The 22601-nt window shown below is 41.2% G+C and overlaps 2 protein-coding genes across 2 annotated transcripts; one reads left to right on the forward strand and one right to left on the reverse strand.

Annotated features, from left to right (window-relative positions):
• On the forward strand, positions 1-22526 carry LOC119740775 (kelch domain-containing protein 2-like). Its single transcript, XM_038216196.1, has 12 exons — positions 1-126; positions 3086-3204; positions 3532-3647; positions 5688-5802; positions 6642-6745; positions 9612-9711; positions 11713-11784; positions 13168-13307; positions 14175-14302; positions 15122-15191; positions 17310-17456; positions 19424-22526. Exons 2-12 carry the CDS (start codon positions 3094-3096, stop codon positions 19587-19589), a joined length of 1269 nt encoding a protein of 422 aa, XP_038072124.1. The 5' UTR covers positions 1-126; positions 3086-3093; the 3' UTR covers positions 19590-22526.
• LOC119741374 (craniofacial development protein 2-like) lies at positions 1199-2801 on the reverse strand. The gene is made up of 2 exons (XM_038217125.1): positions 2656-2801; positions 1199-1493 (listed from the first exon to the last, which is right to left on the reverse strand). Exons 1-2 carry the CDS (start codon positions 2799-2801, stop codon positions 1199-1201), a joined length of 441 nt encoding a protein of 146 aa, XP_038073053.1.
• Positions 22527-22601: the final 75 nt, after the last annotated feature.

Here is a 22601-nt window from a genome sequence, read left to right on the forward strand (position 1 = left end):
CTTCACGCCGGTGGCCGGATAGACGGAATCGTTCTCGTCGCGACGTGAAACATCCGTCATTTCCATTGTTTTTTTGCAACCACAAATTAGGCGAATTAATTCCTTGCATAAGAAAGAAAGGTTGAGGTAAGCCTAGCCTATGTTTTATCAGTAACATAATGCTCTCAGTCTCAGATTTGCAGGTTTTACATGGAATACACAGCAATGACAGCATGCACACTGCACAGTCCCATACATCATGTACATAAGTTGAGGACACCACAGTTTTTTGGGGAAAAAGATTCCCTATCTGACCATCACTTGTCATCCTGTGCACAAACCCTATGGGACTGGTCTGAAAATGTCCAAGTGTTTTCTCAGTAAAAATTCAAAATTTGTCCCTGGTAATTTTGACTTTTAGGACATCACTTTCTGTGGCTGATAGTGATACTGATAGGTCATTTAAGGGGAAAATTACTGATGGCCAAATATGGGAATTTTTCCGTTTTTTGTTATTCTTAAAAAAAGTTTGGAAAGAATTCCATAGCTGGACATCACTTGACACCCTGTGCACAAACCCTTTGAGACTTGTCTGAAAAATTCTAAGTGTTTTCTCATTAAGTGCTTCAATATTTTCCCTGCTAAATTTGACTTTTACTAGGACATGTTATCGCTTTCTGATGATGGTTGATAGGTCATACTCATACTTAGTCATAGGTAAAGAAATTATGTAAATAAATAAATTGCACAAATTTGCAGGGAAAAATAAGTGATGGCCATATATGGCATGCATGGAATTCATTCCAAAAGTATGTTGCTCCCACAAGTCTGCAATCTCAGGCAATGTTCTCTTAATTGTCTCGATCCATTCCTCTTTGGCTGCTCTCATCTTCCTGACCCTCTCGATGCACTTGCTTAAGTAGCGCCCTTGCTTCATGCTTCTGTCCCTTCAGCGCTCTTCTATTGTCGCATAGGTCAAGGACCTTGTTCGTGACCCAAGGCTGCATTTTCTTCCACTTCCTCCCCAGCACCTCTTCAGCTGTTGTAAGGAGCACTCCTTTAATGTCGTTGGCGAGAGTGTCTACTTTGATGTTGATGGCTTTGATCTTCCCGCCAACCATTCAAAGATTCAATCAACAAATAAATAACAATATGTACAGTTAATGATCGTCTGCTCTGGAACACCTCAGCGATTTCTGGGTCCCTGAGTTTCTCCAGGTCAAAGCAGATTCGGGGGCTCTCGGGGACAGCGCTTGACTTTCAGCTTCAGCGTGAAGGTTGGCAGCACAAGGTCGTGTTCGCTACCGATGTCGGCGCCGAGGAAAGTTCTCTTGTTGGCCTTGTTGACGCTAAATTTGAAGCGTTGTGGAACCAGTATGAAGTCGATCTGGTTGTGTGTTTGTGCGTTTGGTGAGTGCCAGGTACTAGCAGTTCTGAACAGCTTGTGATGAGGGTGGCGAGTGTTGGCCAGGGTGAGGCGGTGACTCTTGGCAAACTCTAGCAACCCAAGGCATCTGTTGTTGGTTTCCCCAATGCCAAATCGTCTAACTCACTGTCCCCACCCGGTTCTCATATGTATCTGGGCTTACTTTGGCGTTCCAGTCTCCATGTCTCTTCTTCGGCAATCCCTCTATCGAGTAAGAGGTCCACTTGATCACTGTTCGCAGAATATGAGTAATTCATTCATCATATGCAATGTTCATTTCACATGAGTTCGTTGATGACTGTGGAGCCCGATTCTTGAAAGGCACGTACGGAGACAGACAGGGCATCTGAACTCTGTAGATGATGGAGCTGTGCCGACAGCCTGTTGTCTTGCTTTTCTTGCTGACCGGAGTCTCTCACTGTGCTCCTTCTTCTGTTGTTCTCTTTACGCTGCACCAGTGTGGATGGCATGTCTCCAGCCAGGTCTGTTACTCGCGTGTTCCTCCCAGTCCTCTGTATTGAACCCTTTCCTTACCATGGGCGACTTTTGTCGACAAGAAGTAGCCCCCTGCAAGTACCCATGGGCGACTTTAGTCGACCAGGAAACCTCACACAAAACACCCTCAACACAGATATATTCACTACTTTTCAGAAAGGCGGCATGTTGATATGTTTGGCCGCCCATACATCAACTATATATGTATATACCTGCTGAAAGAGTGTTTTCGGATCTTTCTATTGGTGTGGTTTATTCATAGTGTTACCATACAAAAAAAATGAGAAAAGTGCTTCAGAAGTATCCACGCACAATTTGAGGTATGGAGTGCCATTTGGTCATGTGGTGAAATGGCTTGCAGTTTGATAATTTGGACCAGATGAACAAAAAGGAATAACTTCCTTATATTTGCATGTTTGGACTTCATTTTTACATCACATATAAGAGTAAGGTTCAAGGAACAAACTTTACACACAACATTTATGATTTTAATCACTCCTTGGCAATGAAAATCTGGGTTGAAAAAAGTGAGTTTTTGACTCGTGCTCATTTTGTTCACGCTCTAGTGATTTCCGCATGACTGAGCAAACAATTTGGTCCTGGGGAGAGCCTAGTCACTAAACAATGTGGGCATGAAAGGGTTAAAGCACATTGTTTGAGGTTGTGTTTCAAGTTGTCCTTGTAGCGTTTTATGTACTATGAGTATGTCTTTCTTTGGGACTTTTGCGCTATGATGGCATCCAGCTGCTCAATACATGTAGACCTCCTCAACTTCCTCATCATCGTTGTCTGAAGTTGGGACGGACACTTGGATGATGGTCATGTTGTGTGGCCTAGCTAAGATGCGGATGGAGATGAGTCTGCTGGAGACAGGAGTACAGCTGATGACAAGGAGTTCCATTTCAAGTGTGGGCCTTGTCTTTGCCTCATGAAAATTTAGGAGGACTTTGTCGGCTAAACGTAGTCCGAATATTTTGCGTGTTTTTCTGCACTTAAGGTTCCAGTCTGGCATTGTCTCAACTTAACTATAGTTCGCACGATCCCTACTACACTTGGGCTCGTCACAACTACAGTTAGGACTACCCGGACTAGTACATGTGTAGTTGGGGCCATTTCTATAGCTGGGGCATAAACATCATTTTTAGTATCAATAACGACTACAAGTAGTATTCATTTTCTTTGTAGTTGGTGAAATGGAGTCAGCTGGTCGACGTATCCAAGCCAACTGCAAGAAACCTACCCCACGAAGTGGCCATGTGGCTGTGACATACGGTGGCCTTATGCTTGTATGGGGAGGCTATACAGTAAGTACCGGTACAAGGCATGCTAAATTGCATCAATCAGTGTCAACAATATCCACTTGTCAATCAGTTCAAATTAGGTATTTGAACGTCAAAAATGGTGTATTTCTATAGTTCACAACAAACACATTCTATTGTGAAATACCATAAAGCAATTTCCACAAAATTCAAATGAGCCAACCAAATGAAAATTTGTCACCTAATCTAAATTTAAAATAATAGCAAAGGCTCTTTTTATTTTCCTTTTTTTATTCAGTTTTTGTTAAAGAAATTCAAAAAATCCAAAATTGGAATACAAGAACAAGTTACAATCTGTCTATTGTGTTTCAGGAGCAGCTCAATTTCTCCGATGCAAATGAGACAGGTCACCAGATGTGGTATGTGGGTGATGACATATATTTAGATGGCAAAGAAGTCTGGTGTTACAACATAGAGGCAAAAGTGTGGTAAGAAGACTTTCTTTCTATGGTTTCTATATATTTTTGGCCTCTTGGGTAGGGTCAGCCTGTCAGCAAAAAAAACCAACATTTGCAGTTGCACCCGTATAGATGGCTAACTTAAAAAACTGCCAAGTGTGCATTGTCTCTTGTTTAGTTTTGTCATGAGATTATCATGAATAAACCCCTGATATGATGAGAGACAACCCCCTCGCATCTTCTGGGATTGCATTGTTGCTATGCGCCATACTTCAAGAAAAATGAGATATTATTTACTTGGGTGGGACTCGAACCCACGACCTCCTGCTTTCGTGGGTTCCAGTCCCACCCGGGTGATTTTTTTTCTCCAACTTTCCCTCGGGAGGTAACACACTGAGTGTACAGTGTTTATACATCGGTGAAGGGCAAAACCTAATACTGATTTACATCACCCCGACACAAAATTCCATCTTATAAATAGTTAATGCGGTACCCGCTGCTATGTACATCAGATTCAAACCAGCCAACCGATCCCGTTAGCTCGGTGGTCGAGTGGTAAGACATCTGCACTAGAAAGCAGGAGGTCGTGGGTTCGAGTCCCACCCGAGTGACTTTTTCCAACTTTCACTCGGGAGGTAACACACTGAGTGCACAGTGTTTATACTATGAATAGTTTCATTGCAGTACCCTCTGCTACATCAGATTCGACCCAACCAACCGATCCCGCAAGCTCGGTGGTCGAGTGGTAAGACATCTGCACTAGAAAACAGGAGGTCATGGGTTCGAGTCCCAACTGAGTGAAATTTTCTAACTTTCACTCAGAAGGGCAAAACCTAACTCTGAGTTCATTGGGGCTGTCCGTTTTTCAAATAATTTAGTGTTCGATTATTTGAAACTGCACTTGACTGAATATTCGGAAATTTGAAACTTGCCGATCAAGTTTTACACGCGCCAGCTGCAGCTGCCTTCCTCGCTGGTCAAAAGTTGCATACAAAGCACGCCGGTTACAATTTGCATGAGGCAATGAATATCATGGGCCACTGCAGTGTTTTGCATTAAGTACTGTATAACTGTCCAGGGACTTTACCCAGCTAAATTAATGGGACCAATAAAAAGGCGTGAACAAAAAAGTTACCGTTGACAAAAAGTGGCATATGAAAAAAAAATTGCAGCTTTATGATTAAAGGAACATCTCAGCCGTGTGTGCACCTGCATAGTTTTTTCTTTTCGAATATTCAAACCAGCAAAAAACTATTTTGAATATTTGGTTGATGATCGAATATTCAAATATTTAGTTTATTCGGGACAGCCCTAGAGTTCATATTTATTTCTGGCTCATGTTCTCAGCTAAACAGGCCATCTGCAAAATAAAAGTCATGCAAATTATACATGCACTTGACTAGTTCTGTGTTGATTTTTGGCCTAATAGTACAAACAATGTCCAAAGCAATATTTTTCTAATTTTGGCAATTCACAATGCAGTGCACCACCAAGAGTTTGCCATGGAGAGTCCACTTTTCAAGTTTACAGTCAACAAAATATGGCCCATTTGAATGAGTATCAGTAGACAACTTGAGCTAATTTGTTATAGATTGGGGCACAGCGTTCTGCTACCTTACATGTACCAAAAATCACCATATTGATAAAAAAAAAAGGGCAAACTTTTACTCGAATCATATGCTTATGGACCGGAAAAACAAACAATTTCAAATATCCTGCGCTGCGAATTTGTCAACCATCTCCCACAATGCACTGGGAAAAATGAACTCTCCGTGGCAAACTCTTGGTGGCGCACTTCATTGTGAATCGCCTGAATTGGCAGCTGCTTACATTTCACGCCAAATTTCTGTGTTGGGCCTGGGTCGAGATTTTAGTCACCTCTCCCCATACAGCGAAATCCAACATGGCTTTTAAATGGGTCTGGCGCTGTACACCCAGGGTTAAAAATACAATCCCAATGGTGGAAATACAAAAAATGTAATGCTGAGTGCTCTACACGTGTACAAACCAATATAAGTGTGAACAGTAAGATGACAGTGAGATGACCTTTTGTTCTCATTTTTGTTCCAGGGACGTTTGGCATACCCGGAAAAGTCCCCCAGGTATGTCTGGGAGCTGTGCTGCTTGCATTGGCAAACACATGTACCTCTTTGGTGGATACTACAAGAATGGCAATTCCAATGAGGCAAGTCCGTTCAGGCAACACCCAAGATGTACATATTTGGGCTTGGAATGTTCACAATATGACAAATACATGTACATCACAACATATAGAACTTAACCCTTAAAGGGCGGGGTTATTTTGATCAGCTCTCACCTGGGGGGGGGGGGGGGGGGGGGCGTAAGATCTCGGTGAAACTCGGTACATGCATAGAGCAACTCATCATGAACATACCCAATAAATTTCATGACTATAGGTCAAAGGGTTTTGGAATTATGGCTAATGAATTATTCATATGTACAAATGGTAATTCTGCTCTGTGTACACGACGTATATGGGAAAAATCAGTTTTCACGGCCCGTAGCACCGGACAATTTTTGGCTGCGCGGCAACCCACGGTCTGATCTCTATTTTTTTGGTATCAAAAGATGCGCAAGGCTCAAGGCTAAAAAGTCATAACAGCTCGGGTTGCAAAAAAAAATTTTTTTTCAAGGCTATCTCGGAAAAAGTTGAGGGGGGCGGATTCCGCCCCCCCCCCCGGCCCTTTTGGGGTCAAAGAGCAACATGCAGCACCTGTCAAATTGACAAGAATGCCTAGTGCAGCAACATCCATCAGGTCGAAAATCTCAAGGCCAAACTGACTCAGAGTCTATAGACACCGAATGCAGCAGGATGACTAGCTCTCATTGTCTATCAATTGTCTATCGTTTTATTTAAAATAAGGATATTTGTTTTTCAGAGAAACATTGCATTTAAAATTAAGTCAGATTTTCAACTCTTGTATCTTAAATCAGAACTTAAAAAAAGAAGAATTCCTGTTGTGGTTTGCTTTCACTCAACGCTGTGAATGTTTGTCCTCGTAGCTTTACAGGCTGGACCTGAAGACTAAAGTTTGGAAGCACTTAAAGCCGGAAGGAATGCCGCCCTCGCCCAGGGATAAAGTGACATGCTGGTCATATCAAGACAAGTATGTCTTCCGTTTACCATTTGATTGTGAGGACTTTTCGTCTGCATTAAAAAAGTGCAGAAAAAAAAGTCTTTGTATGTATTCATCCAACTGAATTTAGGGTCAGCTTGCAGTCGAGGTAATTGCGATTGATTGCAAGTCATCACAAGTCCATCACAAGTCATATCATAAGTCAAGTCACAAGTTATTCAAATGAAATGTGACAGAGGCACTACTTTTTTATTGTTTATCCCTCTGCTACTTGTGTCTGGACTTGTGATTAACTTGTGACTGGACTTGAGACTAGACTTGTGACTGGATTTGTGACTGGATTTGTGACTGGATTTGTGACTGGACTTGTGACTGGATTTGTGACTGGATTTGTGACTGGACTTGTGACTGGACTTGAGACTGGATTTGTGACTGGACTTGTGACTAGACTTGTGACTGGACTTGTGACTGGACTTGTGACTGGATTTGTGACTGGATCTGTGACTGGATTTGTGACTGGACTTGTGACTGGATTTGTGACTGGACTTGTGACTAGACTTGTGACTGGATTTGTGACTGGACTTGTGACTGGACTTGTGACTGGACTTGTGACTGGACTTGTGACTGGACTTGTGACTGGACTTGTGACTGGACTTGTGACTGGACTTGTGACTGGACTTGTGACTGGACTTGTGACTGGACTTGTGACTGGACTTGTGACTGGACTTGTGACTGGACTTGTGACTGGACTTGTGACTGGATTTGTGACTGGACTTGTGACTGGACTTGTGACTGGACTTGTGACTGGACTTGTGACTGGACTTGTGACTGGACTTGAGACTGGACTTGAGACTGGACTTGTGATAGACTTGAGACTGGACTTGTGATAGACTTGAGACTGGACTTGAGACTGGACTTGTTACTGGACTTGTGACTGGACTTGTGACTGGACTTGAGACTGGACTTGTGATAGACTTGAGACTGGACTTGTGACTGGAATTGTGATTGACTTGTGACTGGACTTGAGACTGGACTTGAGACTGGACTTGTGACTGGACTTGAGACTGGACTTGAGACTGGACTTGAGACTGGACTTGTGACTAGACTTGAGACTGGACTTGAGACTGGACTTGTGATTGACTTGTGATTGACTTGTGATAGACTTGAGACTGGACTTGTGACTGGACTTGTGATTTACTTGTGACTGGACTTGTGATTGACTTGTGACTGGACTTGTGACTGGACTTGTGACTGGACTTGTGACTGGACTTGTGACTAGACTTGTGACTGGACTTGTGACTGGACTTGTGACTGGACTTGTGACTGGACTTGTGACTGGACTTGTGACTAGACTTGTGACTAGGCTAGTGAATTACTTGTGACTGGACTTGTGATTTACTTGTAACTGGACTTGTGGCTGGACTTGTGGCTGGACTTGTGACTGGACTTGTGGCTGGACTTGTGACTGAACTTGTGACTGGACTTGTGAAAGGACTTGTGACTGGACTTGTGACTGGACGTGTGACTGGACTTGTGTCTGGACTTGTGACTGGACTTGTGACTGGACTTGTGATGGACTTGTGAATGGACTTGTGACTGGACTTGTGACTGGACTTGTGAAAGGACTTGTGACTGGACTTGTGACTGGACGTGTGACTGGACTTGTGTCTGGACTTGTGACTGGACTTGTGACTGGACTTGTGGCTGGACTTGTGACTGGACTTGTGAAAGGACTTGTGACTGGACTTGTGACTGGACTTGTGAAAGGACTTGTGACTGGACTTGTGACTGGACGTGTGACTGGACTTGTGTCTGGACTTGTGTCTGGACTTGTGACTGGACTTGTGGCTGGACTTGTGGCTGGACTTGTGACTGGACTTGTGGCTGGACTTGTGGCTGGACTTGTGACTGGACTTGTGGCTGGACTTGTGGCTGGACTTGTGGCTGGACTTGTGACTGGACTTGTGGCTGGACTTGTCAAGTGCATTGTCTACAACTCTGCGTAGGGCAGCCCAATTCAATGAAATTCAACTACGCCTGAGACTCTGACATGTGATTAAACCCAATCTTAAAATCAACCCACTGTAACCTACATGTAAGTTCCCAGCTGAACCTATTTATTTAACCCTGCGAGGTGCCATCGTTTTATTTTAGTTGTAATCCACCGCAGTACTGAACTTTCAAGTATGATGGTGCATGGGTGTTACGGTCTAACACAATCCCTTCAGTAGGCTTTTGGGTGAACATACCCATAATTTGTCATAAGTCAATCACAAGTCAATCACAAGTCGACATTGTAAATTTACAAGCTGTTGACATAAACTTGGACAAAGGCACTCAATTGTCATTGTTTGTCCCCTGTGACTAGACTCGTGATGGGCTGGATTATTATAATGCCTTACAGGCACATAGGATCATTAGCATTATCCCCAAAGTAACCTACCGAATTACTATTAGAAAACTTATCTGGAGTAAAGATCGCACTGGTACTAAACACCCTGTGAAATTATTCCGTCTGGCTAGCTGTCATTTAGATGAAATCAAGGAATGTTGGTGATTTCCAACGATCGGTCAATTGACTTATTTTTGGAGACAAAGAGTGCTGTAGACTAAATCGTGTTTCATGATCAAAAGGTCGCGCATGGTTTTTCACTGTTTTCGCCAAAAGTGTAGTATCCACTGAGCTGAGCTTGACACAGGCTTGACCATTCTTCTTTGGGTATTGAGTGGTGTTGGTATTGGAAACGAACAAAATGCATGGAAATTCAATGGTCCTATATGCCTTATCCAAGTGTAAATTAACTCTGTTTTATCTTTTGCTTGGGTTCCATATTCTCTCATGCCTATACAGATTACAAAACTGAAACGTTTACAGTAAATATTACCCTCTTTTCAGACTGGTCATCTTCGGAGGATTTGGCCCGCCTCCGTATAACGAAGACGATACTAACAGAACAGACGAGTGGCAGTTGGACCCGTCAAGCTTCTGGTCACATGTAAGTGTTGATAATTGACACTTTTCACATATGTGATGCAATCAAGCCAAGGCCAAAAAAAAAATAGTCGGTCTCTGGTCAGACCGAAGTTCCAGAATTGATGCGGCGACGCATTTCGTTTTTGTTTTTTGGGTGGCTTTTTTTTTAAAGCTTGTATTGTACAGACAAGGTGGGTACTATTTTGCTCTTTTGTGTCCTCATTATACATTGGTGTCCTCTATCATTTGCCTTGGTGCCCTTTATCATTTGCCTTGGTGCAATTTCCCCATTCCTTGGTGCTCCTTGGTACAAAAATTTGAGGAGGCGCGGCAATAGAGGGCGCTGTTGTAGCTTCCGTGTTAATTTGAAAAACAAAAAGGTTGACGCGCATGATTAAAATCGACGCGCGCGCTGACCAGAGACCGAGTATTTTTTTTTTTTGGCCTAAATGAATAGTTTTTTGACCATGGTCAAATTTTTTTTATTACAGATTTGAAAAGAGCACAATCTCAGCATTATTGCTGTGAAAATCACATGCTGATACCATCTTTAGTTAAAAAATTATGGAAGTCGGAACACCAAGAGATGTGATGAAGTGATGTGATGAAGTGGCCCTATTTTGGCCTGTATCTCCAAATGAAAATTTCAAACAAACAACTCATGTAGCTTGATCGCATCACATATGTCAGCATTACCTGCCACTCTGGAAATCAGGGAAAATCACGAAAACGAGTTTCTATTTTTCCATTCAGGCAAAACTCAGAGAATTTGACAGTGTGAATTTGTGCAGTGTGAATATTACACATTTCTCCAGACAATAACAAAATGTCGGCTGTGCTACACCACCGCTTGACTTCCCACTAACCTCTTTAAAGTGAAAATTTTTCTCATGGAATTTTGGAAGTTTCTCAGGGAAATTTCAGGGAAAACTCGGGGAATTTTGTTTTCATAAAGTGCTGAGAACCCTGATATATGTACTGTTGACTCCCATTAACTATTAAGTCTGTCAGACCTGTCCAAAATGTCAGTTACATTTGAACTTTGCATAAAACAAGGCCATCTCAGCAGTCCAAATGAATCAAGTGACTGTTTTTCATAGTTAAGAATCCCTTTCGTTGTAAATTTGTCTGTGACACTTGTCAAAATGACGAGCCTGCCCAGTGTAGCAAGATCCATCAGATCAAAAGTTTCAAGGCCGAACTGCCTCAGAGTCTGTGGTCACCAACTGCAGCAGGATGCAACGATGGCATTGTTCAATGGGACTAGCTGTCATTGTCTCAGAATTGGCCGTTTATGCGCTGGTGTTGGTAGCTCAATACTGCAAAGTCCGACAGACTTTTACACCCGATGCACCGTGTTGCATCTGGCAAGGTTAGGGTTAAACAAGTTTGTCTTAATCTGAAGCAATATTTTTACCCATAGCAATGTACATAATTTGATCAGGACAAATGATATATATTTGTTTTATAGGAAATTTGGTCTCAATTGAGTTGGTATTTATGAGAATCAACTGTAAAACGTTCTTCAAATATAAGATTTGATCTACACTGCGTGTATCTCTCTCAAGTGACACGTTTAAAACAATGATGTTCTGTTGCTCAGTGAGTTAACCAGTTCTCGCCAGGATTATTTTGACATTGACCAGACCCAGGCGCGGGATTGTTTTCACGAACCTCGATGCCAGATGGGTTCAGGCTGTCATCTGCGGGTAGCACACCCTGATATTTCAGGCCTCGCCCGCTGCCAGCGGGTCGTAGACAGATATTTCCTGCCTCGCTTGTATACGTCATCCGACGTGAACTTGTTAAAACCAGCCAAACGCTTAGATTTTGCAGCCGTGAGATTTTTCATACTTTTGTCTGAAATTTCTGAATCGGAGAGAAAGATTCAGAAATTCGGAGAGAAAGACATTATTAGTATCGTTCAGACCTTTCATAAATTTTCAGCCTTTTTGTTTAATTGGTAATCCAGATTTTGACAATGCTCCTCTTAACTTGTGTCGTCTCCTTTTTTTTTTGGCAGGAAAGGGGATGGAATAACCAATTAATTGTCTACAGCACAACGGACAACAGATGGAGTTATGTCAAATCAGAGGTATTACAAAAAGTATCTTTGCTATTAGTCAACTCGGATTGTCAACTTGAGACCTGCAACCAATTTAAAAAAAAACTTAGCGCAATGGCCCAACTCCACTCACACCACCTTTTATTGTGTAAGTTGCTCAACTTTTCGCGTTGAGCATCATTTCAGTTATGACGCAGTACACAATTGTTTCACAGTGCACAGTGCATAAGTCCAAGACTTGCCTTTTAGAGGAAAGTGTAAAGTGAACGCTATTTGCTTGTAGGTAATTCCCGTCATACTAACGTGTATGTAATTTGTCTGCTTTTATTGGAATTTGGTTGACTACTCCTGAGTAGTTTCCTTGCGAGTACCGATGTAGAAAAATCCACTACTCGCCCAGGCCTATAAATGGCCGACCCATTCACACACTGTTGTACATGTAGGTGTGAACGAATACTTTGATTTCAACATGGGTAGGCCAAATGATTGTGTGAAAACACTTTACGCAAAAGAAGAAAGGTGCAAAGTTGCTCCGTTATATAATAATAATAATAATAGTGAACATTTATATAGTGCCAAAATCCGTCTAAAAAAGACGCTCAAGGGGCTTTACAAGTTTAAAAAAATAAACTAATACTATAGCATTATATAAAAAAAAAAGTAACTGTAACTTTAAAATGTGTGAAAAAGTCAATACAAGGAATAAAAATGTCAAAGATAAAAATAGTAAAATAGAAAAACTTAATAAATGCACAAAAATACACACATTATATACACATACAAATATTATACACATACAAATTACCAACCCATAGAGACATTGACCGAAAGAATTGAAAATATATCAGGACAAGCAAAATGCTTGTGATGAAACCAAATACATAAGACAGATATTACTTAGGAAAAAATATATATACACCCCCTTTAAAAACAAAGAAAAACTGTGAATGTTTACAGTAAGGAATCATATGGAAAGAAACAAATCATATACATCTAAAGCAGCTGAAAAATACAAAATACATACACATATATAAGCATTATACAAACACACATAAAATTGATATATTGTTTATACAATTTGCCAATAAAAACAACTGGACACATAGAACGAATGAAATGATCATAACACACAAGCAGATTTAATCTGATCCCAAAATCAATGACAATTCTAATGTGACAATTATTACTTAGCAAATATACATGTACATGTACTTAACCACAAAACATTAGTCCCTGTCATGACTGTAGCGCAAGAAACAAACCAACCAGCCCAAACTACCTGTAGCGCCCAAAACCGTCTGAGCACTCTACAATGCAACGGACTCTTCAGTGACTCAATGCAGTGTAATACAGTAAAGTACCGTTGCCAATGGATTCTTTTAAGCCATCATGACAATCTTTTGCCTTTATCAGCGTCATCGGCCCTGTCCAAGAGCAGCTCACGCTGTGGCTGTCATCGGCAACCGAGGGTACGTGTTTGGCGGTCGTTTCGAGGACGTTCGCATGAATGACCTCCACGTCTTAAACCTGGACTCCATGGAGTGGGTCGGAAGGTCAGTACATTGTCGCCCATTGCTGGTCAGACTGTGAAGACAATTATTATAGCAATACCTTGAAAATGTCGTCAAAACAATGTAAGGTGGAACAAAACAAATTTGACTGGGGAAGGAGTTGAACCTCTGACCTCCGGAACACCGTACCGGTGCTGTGCCAACTGAGCTGTCCTGTGGGTGGCTTGGGTGGCTAGTGCGTAAAGTGCTTGCCACTCACTACCGTAGCCCCAGTTCGTTCCCAGCTAGGAATATATTTGAGTTGTGCATTGGTTCTCTCCTGTGACGCAAGGGTTTTTCTCCGGGCCCTCCGGTTTTCCGTCCTCTGCAAAAATCAAACACATTCGATCTCTGGCTGTGCTCCATGGTCAGACATGGGTTGTACGGCTGTTTGCCAAAGGCACCTTTCCATGCCAACGGCTGGACCACGTTGTAGCCGCGTCCTTTGGCATCTCAGCTACCAGTAAGGATGATTAGCCTCCCAAAGTAATAATATTATGATAAATCAAATTAGGTTTTGCCCTTCACCGACGTATAAACACTGTATACTCGGTGTGTTACCTCCCGAGTGAAAGTTGGAAAAAAATCACTCGGTTGGGACTCGAACCCACGACCTCCTGCTTTCTAGTGCAGACGTCCTACCACTCGACCACCGAGCTAACAAGTATATACGTCAGTGAAGGGCAAAACCTAATTTGTTTTACATCACCCTGGCGCAAAAATTCCATCTTATGAATATTATGATACTTTGACAGCCTCCCAATGAGTCAGTGTCTTTGCTCATGAGGTGCTAATCACAAACTATAAAAAAAAAAATCCTCCAAAATGTTTTAAGTCTTGTGATGTTGCTTGTTATTTTTCCCTGTATAGTATTCAACCAGCAAGTGAAGACATACCAACAGGCCGGTCATGGCATTGTATGGCCCCAGTAAGTGATAGACACCTGTTGGTCTATGGTGGTTACAGTAGCGGTAGGCCTACAGACTGCAAGCCTCTTAGTAAGTTATTTCCAGTGGATTTCAACTTTTTTTGTTCGATGTGTTTGATGAACACGTAAAGATTAACAGCAATATACATTGCTCACATGTACCAGATGTCTGGAGGTATCGGTACATGTATATTGGGGTATAGAATGCATGGTGTATGTATCTGTGGGGTGGGCAAGAAAGATGGGGTTCGTAACATTGCAAAAGTTAACGTACGGGCCAGAGCTAACTGGCTGGTTTCATTTTGAAAACAGGTTAGTTTCATTTTTACCTGAACAAAAAGGAGTCGGGGAAGCAATGCAGTAATTTTGAACAGAATGTCCATGGGCGTCGCCAGGATTTTTTTTAGAGGGGGGCAAAAAAAATTTTGGCCAAAAAATGCTTGTATTTCTCAACACATTCTCGATTTATCAGTTTTAGAGGGGGGCAGGGACATTTTGCCCCCCCCCCAACTCATTAAATTTACACCACTTTGTCTTCGCGCCTCTTTTTCTTTTCTTTTTTTTTTTTTTTTTTCGTCCTTTTTTTTTTTTTTTTTTTTTTTGCTTTTCCGGGGGGGGGGGGGGGCAAGTGCCCCCCCTTGCCCCCCCCCTCGCGACGCCCATGAGAATGTCCCATTTTGTTTTCAACCAAATCTACAGTTCGCTGCAATTGAAAGTTAACACTGTGAACGCGAAGGGGATTTTTTTTTTGAAAAGAATTCGCATTCACATTCGCATTTTACGTGCAATTTTTTCCAGAATGCAAATTATAAGGAGTGGCACAGAAACCATATTAATTATGCTTTTCAAACATTTCAGAGTGGTCTTTGTTTTTTTAATTCTGTGCCAGATGACGTGTGGGTTTTTGATGTGGAGAATCACACCTGGCACCAACAGAAAAGTCTACCCTCAGAAACAAGGTCAGTTCTAGATGCTTAACAGATTAGGAATTACAAACATTGACAGTGTTATGCAGGAAGAGCAAATGATCCTATATGCCTGTAAATGCTCAGATCAGGCTGTCGGCTTTCTTAAAAGTATAGTCCATCATTTGTAATTTGTGCATTTTATTCGTTCGAAACAACAAAATTGCTTAAAAACTAAAGAAGGGTGCTGAACAACTAACATGATGAAGTTTCAGCTCAGCTTTAGCTGTATATTTCGAGAAAAACAACATTCTAGGATCTTTATTTCAAATACAGGATTTTTATTTCAAGTTGTCCGAGACACGTCCTCCCTAAGCCGATTGCAGCTACGCGATATCGCGCACTGATCCGACGAATTACAGCAGCCGCGCGAACGTGTGCGTTGTGCCAATGCTTGCGTGCGCTTCGCCGAATAACGAAACGAACTACTAATTTGAATTTCCTACGGTGCTTCTTAAGAAGCACTGTTGGAAAGGCCTTCTTTTGTTGATTTCTTCAAAATGACAGCTTGCCAGAAAGAATAATTTCACAGGGAGTTTAGTCCCCTTACTATCTTTCAACCAAGTATGTTTTTCAACAATAATTACGCCAGTTACTTTTTGGATAGCTGCAAATGATGGACTCTGGCTTTAAACTTTTATTTTAGGAAACTTTTTGGACCCAGACTTGACTGCATCACCAACAGACCGTTGTTATTAAGGTTCTGTAGCAGTGATATCCTGAATAAATCAATACACTTTGGGATTGCACACTTGTGATACCGTGGGTATTTCAGACGTGTACTTCAACAAGTGTGCACTTTTTCATATTCAGGATCACTAGAACAAGTATAAAGTCATGTCAGCCTACTTTCAAATATTTCACATTTTGAAAGAATTGCAGGTCGAAATTTGTGAAGTTTGTGTCAAAATGTGCCGGGTGTGTTGCCCTAAAGCTCACAAAGATGAAATGTAAAAAAAACCAAAAAAAACAAAAAAACAATTGTGACTTTGATATCAGGTATAATGTTCAGATCCCACCCCCGGCTCTTCTTCAAGAGTAATGTCCGTCCCAAGCCAGTATGGCTGAACAGGCCAGTGTTTACATCCAATTTCATTGGCATGAACTATTGAAAATATTTCTATTCTCCCTGGATGGGGTCACTGATCTCTATATAAAGACTGGATAGCGGATAATGAGCCGCACAATGAATGAATTTGACGCCATATTGGTGAGACCGGCTGGTGATCCATAAAGGACAAGTTGCCGTCTTTATAGGCATCATGATTACTTTTGTAACATCGCAGTCCACTTGATTTATATTTTGACCATCACCACTGACCAAGGTTTACAATTTTTCAAACGTTGTGGTTTACTTCTTTTTTTTATAATGCCGCAGTTCCTTTTTCGGCGTTTTGGAAATAATAATCACTGTGGAAATGTGTCCTTTTTAGAACATCATAATACGTGTACGTGACCAAAATGCGCGTCAACTCTTCATACAGCGCGCGCTATATACGCGTAGAACGTTCTTAATATACACAGCCATCTTCGTGAGACCGGGGCAAATTGGTCAATATGCAAAGTCTACTGTGTGACTGGTGTATGGATATCCGCTATCCAGTCTTTATATAGAGAGCAGTGGATGGGATGCCAGTGCATCGCAGGTTGTTCTCAAGCTAATGCTGGTGCCCATTTGTACTTATACATGGGTCATTCTATAAGCTCAGGGTCCAAAGTGTGACTTTTTTCCTGTCCCAGTTTACGTGGTACTTTGTAATTTGCCATTCAAGTGATTTTTTATTTGTTGGGTAGGTAGTTTGCTCTTCATAATCACTCTTGGAGGACGACTGCATTAAGGAGTGCATCAGAATTATTACATCATAGGTATCAGATGTAACAGGGACAGGAAAAAAAAGTGGACCTCGAATTTATAAGAACAACCCACATGGAAGTTGACAGAGGCAAGTTGTGTGAAGTGGCTTGCCCGAGGACACAACATATGGCCAGCGGCAGGGTTCCATCCCTGACCCTCTGATCATGAGTCACAAACCCTAACCACAAGGCTGTACACTCCCCTGTGCTTCATTCCTTGCCACGTGCCCTCACCATACCTTTTCTTTTCCTTGCCAGAATGTGGCATACGGGAGTGAGTGGTGCTGACTTGGGGGAAGCGGTGGTCTATGGAGGATGCAGCAACGATCTCTTAGATCAAGACCAAAGAAGTGTCCACTCCAGCAAGTGTTTCCACTTCTTCTTCAGCCCCAAGAGCCTCTCAAGGTACAAAAGAACTTGTATTTACGAGCCAACTGGGCAATTCAAGAGAAAAGTAGACAGGGCTGAAAGTGGAAAATATATGAAGTCTGCAGAACTACCATGCAAGCATCAAACCTCAAATGTGGTATCTAATGGGTCTCTCTCAAATGGCGTCGCTTCCTACAGATTGCCAAGTGCATCAGCATTTTGGGTGTCAAGTTTTCGTGACACGCATCGGCTGTGCCGTATTTCGAAGAAATTTCGAGCAACAAGCATGCCTGTTTGCATGCCAGGCGCACCTGTTGGAGATGAAACTTTTCCGATTTTAATCGGAAATCCGATTTTTTGAATTTTCCAACGAAATTTCCGATTTTCTTACAATGTGTCCCACAAAATTTGATTTTGTTACGATTTTTTTCACTAAATGTCATTTTATTTCAATCATAATTTCGAAGAAAAGTCGATAGAAATGGCACGTTAAAATCATCGCGAACGTAGTTTTAATCTCTTTCACCAGTCATTATTGGAGTGTTTCAATGGTAGAAACACAGGCCATAACACTGATCGGAGCCTTCTGCGGCTGGACAAAAGGTTAAACATTGAAAGCTGACATTTTATCACGACAGGCATACATGTAATTCAATAGACGAAACGGATATTTACGAGACTAAAACATTGTTATAAGATGGAATTTTGCGTCGGGGTGATATAAATCAAATTAGGTTTTTGCCCTTCACCGACATTTAAACACTGTATACTCAGTGTGTTACCTCCTGAGTGAAAGTTGGAAAAAATCACTCGGGTGGGACTCGAACCCACGACCTCCTGCTTTCTAGTTGCAGATGTCTTACCACTCGACCACCAAGCTAACAGGATCGGTTGGCTGGTTCGAATCTGATGTAGATAGCAGTAGGTACCAACATTGTTCAAAGGATTTTTTGTTTTCTCAAAAATGGATTTCAACTGATCTAAAAGTCATAAAGTTATAGTTGTTGTGCAAGCTTCTCCTGATTTTGAGCAATTTTGTTGCTTCAAGCGAAAAAACAAAATACACAAAAGCAAATGATCCTTTGTACCTTTATGTTAAAGTTGTAAAAGCTTCATCCTCCATATATATATGTACCTATCTCTGTATTCCCATTTTCATTGATAATTACTCTTTCATCCAATGTCACAGCAAAATATCTTGCTCATGGACATGACCTTGAAGTGTGCCATACTTTTTAAATTTTGGGAGAAAGGATCTCATCCCCTCTGAATTTGTGACAGGCAAAATCTCCAAATATTCTAAAAGGGAAATTGACTAGGTGCGTTATGATAGTTTAGAATTTGAACAAAGAAATTGACAAGAGCCAGGTTTGAACCTGCAACCCTCAGATTGCCATACCAGTGCTCCACTAATTCGGGCAATTCACAATGCAGTGCGCCACCAAGAGTTTGCCACCAAGAGTCAATTTTTCAAGTTTACGGTCGACAAAACATGGCCCATTTGAATGAGTGTCAGTTGACAATCAAGCTAATTTGTTCTAGATTGGGGCATAGCGTTCTGCCGCCTTACAAAAACACCATATTGATCAAAAGAAAAGAAATGGGCAAACAGATACTCGAATCATACGCTTACGAAACTACTGGCCAGAAAAACTAACAATTTCAAATGCCATGCGCTGCAAATTTGTCGGCCATCTTCCACAATGCATTGGGAAAATGAACTCTCTGTGGCAACCTCTTGGTGGCGCACTCAGGCGCACTGCATGTGAATCGCCCCAATTGAGCTACCCAGGCCTTTGTTGACGGCTTCCAATTTGTCAGAGTCTTTATTCAAGGACACCAGTCACCTGTGTCTGTGCCATGTAGCCAGGGATCACGCCCAATGTCACGATGCTAGCCACATTTAGCAATGCCGCAAACCTGGGAAATAGCAAACGGGGATCACTCAGAGATAATGCCGACATTTACAACAAAAATTTAAAATGTTTGTTTTTGATTTTCAGACTTTGCGCGGAGGCCATTGTCAGTGATATAGACGTTTTAGGCAGTGAGCTGAGTTTTCTTCCCACTATGCTGCACAGAAAGATTGAGCTTTGCTTAAACGGCCGTCAGAAAGATGAATCTAAGAACCATTCCTACAACCTCAGATCACGGTCGCAGAGTTCATGATGTCTGGGTGGCTCAACGCGGACGGATCAGTTGAAGCACGGACTATGTGGGTACACAAGAGGGCGCTATTGCACTTCACCGGTTCACAGACTTTTTGCATCATCTTTATATGATCAGTGTGTACCAGGGAAGGCAGGTAGACTGGTTTCGGGTCCCTCTGTTATCGTTCTGATGTTGAATACATATGGAGGCAGAAACCAGTCTAGGAAGGCACGGTTCAGTGACAATTACTGTAACCATCCACTCCATGTTTAGAGTACTGTGTGGAACTGATCTATTGTTTGTTTGTTTTTAGCTTAAAAAGCCTGCAAAGCTTGTGCCTTGTGTGCAAACGGCACGTCACATCGTGCATCAAGTGTAAACAAGATGCATATAAGAACTAGATATATGCATGAAGTCACCAATGGAAATCCCACATCAAGTTGGAGTTCCCGTCTCATCGCTCTGCTTTAAGCAAAAAATGTCCACAAACTGTAGAAAGTTGTAAGTCAACAATTAGCGTATTTCATGAGTTACAAAGGAATCTACATGTATTGATGAAGAGGGGTGCTGTGAGGCCTGGCCATACAATTGAGCGTTTGTGTCTGTGTAGTCTGACCCTCAAACCTGTGCAAGGGCACCCCCGTAGTCTTTGAGTGAAGGAGTCAGCAAAACCCCTCCTGATGTGCTATTCTGAAATAATTTGCTTAGGGCATTTGGTCTTTTTAATGCCATATCCTCCCCCTCCCTCCTTCCCCCCCCCCCCCTCCCTTGAAAAATCCTGTTGTCCCCTTTGAAAAATACTGGCAAGAAACCTGTAACCAAAATGACACATTCTTCAAGGCATGTAGAATCATTTGCATTTATCCCAAAAGTACCCTAGCAAATTATTGGATTAAAGATCAGACTCTTGACATTATTCCATCTGGTTTGCTGTCATTAAGAAGTCAAGAATATTAGTGATTTCCAATGATCAGTCAATTGAGTGTTTTTGGAATAAGGAGTTAAAATGACGAAATCGTGTTTTGTGATCATAAGGCTGTGCAGAATTTTTTACTGTTTTTCTCGAAAAGTGTAATATCCACTGAGCTGAAACTGTTTGGTTTTGAACATTCTTCCTTGGATTTTCAGTGGTGCTATTATTGGAAATAAACAAAATGCATGAAAAGCAAATGATCCTATATGCCTTTAAAGGTAGAATATATCATTTGTCATTTGTGCATTTTCCGTTTGAAGCAACAAAAGTGTTCAAAACCTAAAGGAGGGCGCTTAACAGCTAACCTGATATTCTGAGAAAACAATATTCAAGGATCTCGATTTCAATTCAAAAGTTGCAGTCATGTTTTGAATTGCGCTCAAAATCAGCGTCTGGGACACATTCACATTCAGCCAATTGCAGCTACGCGATGCCCCGCACTTATAGCAATCGCATGCGCGTGTGTGTCATGTCAATGCTTGCGCGCACCTATTCACGGCTATTAAACCAAGAATGCTTTCCAACAATTATTTGGTCAGTTACTTTTTGGATAGCTGCAAATGATCTACTCTGCCTTTAAGGGTTATTCAAGTCCTCCCAAGTCATCACAAGTCCATCACCAGTCATCCAAGCTATCCAAATGAAATGTGATACAGACGTCTCCTGTGTGAGGCATGACTAGTGATAGACTTGTGATTGGACTCACGAGTTGTGTTTGACTTGTGATAGACTTCACTACAGCTCTTACATCCAACTCTATTCAAAGTGCTGGAGGCTTGGTCAAAGTATTGAGATGTTTGCTCACACTATTGCATGGACTGGGAATTTATTTCTTAAAATCAAATGACACTCAAATGCATCTTTGGAATGTTTTTTTTTTAGATTCCGTGAAACTGTTCTTAGATCTAAAAAGTTTTCTAAAGTTATGGTTTCATTTTAACAAATCCAACAAAGACGAATGGACAGAGTTTCCATTCTATAAATTTTTTATTTATTTTCAAGATTATTTACACAATTACAAATGACACTTTCTCAAAGTGAGGGTAAATAACTAGAGCTAGTGGTTATCGTTTCATTTGATTTGAAATTTTTATGCCAAGATGCTTTTTTTTCCTCACAAAGATTTTTTCCAACTGTGGTCGAATGATGGCATTATTGGCAACTTCAAGATTTTCACATTATTAGGAAAGAATGTTGCATACTGATGCCACTTTTTTTCATCATATATTTTCTCCATGAAGGTCAGTCAGTGCCAAAATGTTGAAGAGACATGAATCTGAGACGGAGAAACATTTCCAATTTTGTTAGAAAATACTTTGAAAATGCACTCGTCTCTCCTTGGACTTCGTACACAACCAAAAAAGTGGGATCTGGATGCTAAGTCTTTCCAAACATAATATTGCAAGTACTAATCATATTTGAAGAAATTGAATCTCTATGATATTGTACAATAATAATTTTCGTCAGATGCATACTACTCTTACGTTGAAAAAATACAAAGTGAGAACTACACTATAAATTGGAAAAACAAAACAAAACGATGGTTGTTTCTTTAATTCAGATTCAAATTTCTGCTTTTTCGTAAAAACATCCAGCCAATTTTTCTCTATTTCTTGCTCCGGGCCATTCTGACGGTTTGAATGCTTGAACTAATAGCAAGGTGCCTGCTCTGCTTTACAATTTTCAGCTTTAATAGTGCATGCACTGCAAAGGGGACTCAGACCTAATGCACATAAGATTTGTGAAATGACTATTTTAGGCCTTTACTTGGTTTCATCCACTACTACTGTTTCCACTGCTGTATATAATGCAACGGTTTAAGTTGAAAGAAATATGATTTATGAATTTAATATATTTTACAATACATCTTGTATAAATCATGTTTCACATGCATGGTGTGGAATTACGAGAGGCATCCATTATTAACATGATTTCATTGAAATGGTGGATTTTATGAATAAATTTTAGCTTTGTTTCCAAAACTTTGATTTGTCTCGATGCTTTTCAGCCGATGAAGACTCACTTATGGAAGAATGCATTTCATGCTATAAAAGGAA

This window comes from Patiria miniata, unplaced genomic scaffold (genome assembly GCF_015706575.1).
Source record: "Patiria miniata isolate m_02_andy unplaced genomic scaffold, ASM1570657v1 HiC_scaffold_5, whole genome shotgun sequence".
Taxonomy (NCBI): Eukaryota; Metazoa; Echinodermata; class Asteroidea; order Valvatida; family Asterinidae; genus Patiria; species Patiria miniata.